The sequence below is a fragment of the Rosa chinensis genome, chromosome 7, assembly GCF_002994745.2.
Source record: "Rosa chinensis cultivar Old Blush chromosome 7, RchiOBHm-V2, whole genome shotgun sequence".
Taxonomy (NCBI): domain Eukaryota; kingdom Viridiplantae; phylum Streptophyta; class Magnoliopsida; order Rosales; family Rosaceae; genus Rosa; species Rosa chinensis.
Genome location: NC_037094.1, coordinates 10773270 through 10780253, shown reverse-complemented (window position 1 = coordinate 10780253; position 6984 = coordinate 10773270). Strand labels below are relative to the sequence as shown.

At 36.2% G+C, this 6984-nt stretch overlaps 1 protein-coding gene and 1 long non-coding RNA gene across 2 annotated transcripts; one reads left to right on the top strand and one right to left on the bottom strand.

Annotated features, from left to right (window-relative positions):
• Positions 1–481: 481 nt before the first annotated feature.
• LOC112176872 lies at positions 482–3062 on the bottom strand. The gene is made up of 2 exons (XR_002927180.2): positions 970–3062; positions 482–606 (listed from the first exon to the last, which is right to left on the bottom strand). It is a non-coding gene; the product is annotated as an uncharacterized LOC112176872 (long non-coding RNA).
• A 1680-nt stretch (positions 3063–4742) lies between these two features.
• On the top strand, positions 4743–6755 carry LOC112176869 (cytochrome P450 736A117). Its single transcript, XM_024314974.2, has 2 exons — positions 4743–5806; positions 5942–6755. Exons 1-2 carry the CDS (start codon positions 4787–4789, stop codon positions 6569–6571), a joined length of 1650 nt encoding a protein of 549 aa, XP_024170742.1. The 5' UTR covers positions 4743–4786; the 3' UTR covers positions 6572–6755.
• The last annotated feature ends 229 nt before the right edge of the window (positions 6756–6984 follow it).

Below are 6984 nucleotides of genomic sequence, written 5' to 3'. Positions count from 1 at the left end.
TATATGTATAGAGTGGTTACGTTGTACCAGCCAAAGGAGCTCCAAAACTCATCTATGTACCTCACTAGAAAGTTTGCCCGCGCTTTGCCGCGGGATTTAGTGTTATGAATTAGAAGCCTTGATTGAGCTAAAGTAGATCTTAGTATCAAGGGACATCATTTGACCCACAAAAAAAAAAGCATCTATTCTAGCAGCAGCTGAAATAAATAGTGTGAAAAAGACATTATCAAATCGAAATCTTGTGGAATGGTACAAAATTTAAGTAGCCTCTTGTTTCAGGAACTCCAGGTCCAAAATCTCTCTCAAGCCATAATACCGAACAAACCAATACATTGACTAACACAACAAAAAGGAAGTGTATTGGCAAATTTGCAACTATTACCTTCTTAAGCTGCTTGGTTGGATATAATTCAGTTAATTCCTATCGTATTGCAGTTCATATTCATAATTTTGATGCACAACATAACCAATATATTTTTTCTTTTACTTTGAAAAGCAGAAACCACACCCCTCTGCATCTGGTCCCAATCTGCAGGAGCTCTTCAATATCGAAAAAGCTGTCACTATTGCTCCTCTGCTGCTGTTCAACATCAATGATTTCTGAGCCTGAAATTTAGATTGAAGTATCAAACCATAAAAATGCATTAAATTCTCAATTAGCAATTACGACACTGTGTGGAATAAAGAAAACTCATAATTGAACTGAACACCTTGTAATGCAGTTCAGTACATTTGGGCAGAAATCAAAACATGCATGCACCTAAAGAGAGATGATTGATGACTTCCAGCAACATAATTGAAGTAGAAAAGAATCTAATTTAAACTAAAAACCTATAATGAGATGCATGAGAAACCAAAGTAGTTGATAATTAATTAAAGCGATGAATAATCTACAACCGTAAAGTCTATATATACAGTGATAAAGCGAAAAGGATCTTCAGATCAGGTTTCTTATCATAGGGTTTCTACCTCTTCTCTAGTTAAGAAGCAGCAGATGAAGACCTGGGAGCTGACAGAAGAGAGTGAGCTCAGAGTACAGATTTGTAATGACAGAAAGCAAAAGATCACAGTATCTAACAATGCATCTCATTCATGGAACATAATCAGTGCATAATCCAGAATGAATCATGTCTTTTCATCAGTTAACTTCCAAAAAAGAAAAAGAAAAACAAAAAGAAAAGATATTAAAGTAAAGGGAAGACATGCATGTCCGCATGTCCAAGCGGAAAGAAAGGAATATGCCCATGTTCAAGGAAGTATAGTGACTAATTTGTGCATTATCAATAAATATTATAAAAGCTACCGGTATGATTCTGTCTTGATTAACTTCTGATTTAAGAGCACTCAAAAGGTTTAGAGCATTAAAAAGCTTTAATTTGAAAGGACATATTACTTCTAAGTGTTTCACTTAATGATTGGTATTGTTCGCCAACCATGTTGCTGCTCATTAAGCAGAAGAAAAATATAAAATAGACTTGATATTTCCAAGAAATGAAGTCAGGAAAAGAGAATTGAATTGGAATTGAAAAGAAAATTTTGTTCCAATTGTACCCAAAATGAAAAACAAACTGTACATCACACAGCTAAGAAGGATCCAAGAAGAAAGAAAACCCAGATTCAATGGTCGTGTTGATCACTATAAACTATTAATGTCCAGATTCAATATGATAGTGCAGTAACATATAGATTATAGTGATAAATGTGTGTGAGTTTAAAAAAGCTGGTCTTCACAATTTCTTGAATATATGTAACTTTTGAGCTCCAACTACAGAAAAAACAACAAATGAAATTTTCAACAGCTAAAGAAAAATAAAGTTACAAGAAACAGCAACAACAATTGTAAACAAAACAAACAAAATATACAAAACTCATAACCATTTTACTCAACACATGCTTTTGTTGTTTTTAAAAAAGGCAAATCTTGTTTTTTTTTTCTTTTTTCTTTTGATTAAAATGAAATTGCTTTCATTAGAATGAAAACTGAAACACAACTGACAACTCTTGGTCAAAACAAAATGCTTAAATAGGTTATTCCTTCTCTACATCAACTGGATATATCTTCTCTGATAAGATTTTCAACCAATGGGAGGTTACTTTCCTTCTAAAAGGCTGATTCCCTAATGTGTATGCCTTCTTTGGCTAAACGATGAGCCACTTTGTTTCCAGGTCTTGCGATTTTTCTCAATTTCACTTCCTGCAATTGTGCTGCTGACATTTTAAATCTGATCAAAGATGGGACTTTAGAGACTTACATCCCAACTATCATTGTCAACTGCATTGATAATATTAATTACATAACTTTTTATCTTGATTTTTCTGAACCTTTCCCAAAGTTCAAAAAAAAATCTCTTAAGACTACTGAGTCCTAAGCGGTATATGTTTCTACCCCTAAAGAAGGTACACTTGATCAATCTAAACCGAAGAATCTACCTATTCAAAAACATCATGCCACCATTTTTTGAAAACATGTATAATACAAAAGAAAACAACAATTATTTACACAAAGAAATGAAATATGTGAGAGCTCAATCCGAATTCCATTCTTGGTATGATTTTTGCTCCATTCTCTATGCATTATGAAACTCCAAAATTCAGTAAACACAACCCAAACAACTCCATTATGAAACCTAAACTATTATATGACATTGCCAAAAATTGTACTTCAGCGGAAACTCTGACAGAAAACCAAAAACCAATTTGTCCAAATGAATTCCCAATTTTGATCACTCAATCACACAACATTGATCATTTGTACATAATTTATCAATTACTCCATAGTTTTCATATATGTACACATACAGATAAATATATACACTAAGATTCTTATCCAGAAAAGTGGATACAGATTAGACGGAATCACATAGCTTTGGTTTAACAATGAAGATGAAATAAGATTAAAAACCAGATCTTTTTTATTTGTTTTAGTTTCCTCTGTCTGGTTTAGAGTGCCAAAAAAGTTTGGTTCTTGGAACTATTCAAAAGCTACAGGAAACACTACAAAGTGAAAGCAAATTTCATATACATACAAATAATTGAATTAGATGATCTTTAATTAACAAAAGAAAGAACAAAGGTTTATGTTTTGCTCAATAACAGTGTAAAGCTTATCACAAAAAGGACTAAACCGTTATCCTCAAAAGGAAACCAGTATTATCAATTGCCTATTTCTATACTTTGGTTCAATCAATCAGCAGTTTTCCTGATGTCCGCTAAATTCAAATCCTCTGAGAGCAACAGGAGCATTATTAAGCTCACAAAGCAAAATAGATATTAATATCATCAAATGACTAACAATATTTTAAAAATCCAATATATAAATTATTCACTTTGCAGCGGAAATTGAAGAACTTTTCCCAATAACATACATGAAGCCAATATTGTAATTAAGACTGACGATAAAATTAAAAAAGAGTACAGAAAAATCGTAGCTACTCAAAATGAATGATCTGCAATAGGGGAACCAGGATTTGAGAATAAATTGGACAACAGGCAAAACGATTTGCACGTCTCAGTATATTAGAACTCAAGCAAAGCTTTTTTGATCTCATGTTTTGTTCTAATCAATGTTATAAATCAAAATATTGGTATGTCCTTTGCTCTTTTGTATCTCACTCCTTGAACGTACTTTTACAGAGATTGCAAACGACAGAAAACCAATCTGACATCAATCGTTTTCAGAAAGACGATAATATTGTGAAAATCAAACAAAATCAGTTTGGGTATCTGAAGAAGAAAAGATGGATAACGACGAGATTGATGTTGATCTTACAGAGCCGAACTCTTACTGTGGGTGATTTTGCAGACTCTGAGGTTAGGTAACAGTAATAGTGATTCTCGATGTTGATGAAGGCTTCCCGAACACAATACATTACACGTTTTGCTTATATACTCGGCCATCAATTGATAAGAATGGAAAGGAAGCAAGGACAAAATCGTAAATCCGAGTCATTACACCAAACGGCTTGATCAGAATAGAAAGAAGTAAGAGACGTAGAATCGCTGGCTCGGCTGGAACCTTTACAAAACAGACCGCTTATGAACTACTAAACCCATCTTTAGTATAGGGGTTTAGAATAGTTGGAATGTACCTTCCGCGGGTATCAAACATGTAAATGTCAAATGTGTGTGTCCCGCACACATATATGTAGGGTATGTGTATATATATATATATATATATATATATAGAGTGGTTGTACCAGCCAAAAGGCTATATGTATATATAAATAGAGTGGTTGTACCAGCCAAAAGGCTCTCCAAAACTCACCTACCTATTATTGTAATGCGGCCTGTCGATGGACCTCATAGTTGGACTGTACCTTCTGATAAAGTAATCTGGGGTTCACATCCAAAACTAATTTGCAGTGGATGGAGTGGCCCAAATCCTTATAAACTCATTGGCAAGGTCTCATTTTTCTCATGTGGGATATATATATTCTCAACACGCCCCCGCACGTGTGGTAAATTTTCAAGCCATACACTTGGACAACTTTGGGTGACGTGGAGCCCGTGTGGCCATGAGGCATGCACACGTGGGTAACCCGCTCTGATACCATGATAAAGTAATCTGGGGTTCACATCCAAAACCAATTGGCAATTGATGGAGTGGCCCAAATCTTTATAAATCCATTGGCAATGTCCCATTTTTCCCATGTGGGATATAAATATTCTCAACACCTTCTGCGGGTATCAAACACGCAAATGTGTGTGTGTGTGTGTGTGTGTATATAGACGATAGAATAGACCCTAGAGGAGTGAAGAGGCACACGAGGACTCAAAGAAGAAGAAAATGAGGATGTTAAGTCTCCTGATCAAAATGATAGAGCTGACGTCGACCCATAAAATCTCCCTTTTGATGGAATATTATTTCACCCTCACATTAGTACTATGTGTGCCCATTTTCTTCGTTCTCTTTCGCAGATACTCCTCCGTTACTACCAAAAACCCACCACCTTCTCCACCAAAGCTCCCTTTCCTCGGGAACCTTCATCAACTAGACTCACATCCTCATCGCTCACTCCAAGCCTTAGCTCATCACCATGGCCCCCTCATGCTACTCCATTTTGGAAGTGTCCCAGTCCTTGTTGTCTCCACGGCTGAGGTTGCGCGCGAGGTCTTGAAAACACATGACCTCACAATTGCCAGCAGACCAAAGTCCACCGTCTTTAAGAAGCTTCTCTACAATTACAAAGACTTGGCGTCTGCACCTTATAGTGAGTACTGGAGGCAGTTGAGGAGTATATGTGTTTTAAATCTTCTGAGCACCAAAAAGGTTTGCTCTTTTCGTGCAGTGAGAGAAGACGAAGCAAAAATCATGATCAACAGGATAGAACAGTCATGTATATCCTCCTCCTCAAAGTCCTCCGTCGTGAATTTAAGGGAGATCTTTGTGATGCTTACTATTGATCTAGCCTGTAGAGTGACTACGGGGAGGAAGTACAATAGCGTCGTTGGGGAAGATGGTGACAAAATATTGTTTAAGGATCTTGTGTGGGAGTTTATTGAGTTACTGGGAGGTATCTATATCGGAGACTATATCCCATGGCTCGCTTGGTTAACTCGTGTCAATGGTTTGGACTCTAAATTAGACAAGGTGGCTAAACAATTTGATGACCTTTTAGATAGAGTGATTCAAGATCATATCGATCAACGTTCAAAGTGTGGAAACATTAACGACAATGTGAATCATCCAGATGATCAGGAGGAAAACGGCCAAAATGATTTCGTGGACGTTTTACTTGGGATTCAAGAAGACAACTCATCAATTGGATTACCTATTGATAGAGTCACCGTAAAAGCTCTCCTCTTGGTAAGTAGTCCACATTCAACACACAAAATTTCTATTAATGACCTTTTTAAAGAAAGGTTAACTTTAATTAGTAGAGAAGGCCTTTATATATCTATATGTTTACATGAGTTTAGCCGACTCAAATTGTTTTTGTAGGACATGTTTTCAGGTGGCACCGATACATCATATACACTCCTAGAGTGGACGATGGCAGAGCTTTTGAGACATCCAAGAGTAATGAAAAAATTGCAAAATGAGGTCAGGGGAATAGCGGGAAACAAATCAGAGATCAATGAGGATGATTTGAATGGTATGAACTACTTGAAGGCTGTGATCAAGGAAACTCTTCGCTTACATCCTCCGTTAACTTTATTATTCAGGATTTCAACTGAAGATATGAAAATAAAGGGTTACAACGTTAAAGCCAACACGCAAATTATAGATAACGCATGGCAGATAGGAAGAGATCCTAAATCATACAACAACCCAGACAAGTATGAACCAGAGAGGTTCTTGAACAGTGATGTAGATTATAAAGGGAATCATTTCGAATTTATTCCATTTGGAGCTGGAAGGAGGAGCTGCCCCGGAATTCAGTATGCCGCAATGGTTAATGAGATTGCTTTGGCAAATTTGGTGCACAAGTTCGACTGGTTAGTGCCTGGTGGAGTAGGCGCCCATGACATAGACATGACTGAATCCACCGGCGTCAAAACACAAATGAAGTATCCTCTGAAAGCCGTTGCTATCCCATATTCATATAAAATCAAGACAGAGGAATTGTAGTTGTTGCCTTCAATTCCATTGGTATGAAACTATGAATAATGTAATTTGCTTCTTGCTTCGGTGACATATTATGTTAGATAAAGAAGTTAGAATAACTACTAGAGTGTTGTAACATCATTTGGCGAATGAATAAGGTTGTGAGAAAGTGTCTCTCTTTCTTAAGTCGAATTGGATTTGGTTCTCACTTCTCTCCCCCAATTAATTATGTTGTAAACTTTGTTTTTATTTATTTTAATAATTTCAAATAAGGGGAAAAGTGGTGGGTTTCTGGGTGTATTGGTCCTCTTCCTTTGGAGATGACAGGCGCTAGCTAGTCACAGTGATCGCTAACGAAGAGCTAATATATCGCCTAATGCCTTATTTGCATATAAATAAAGGTTCTAAGAACTATTAGATTTTTATCCACTTGACCA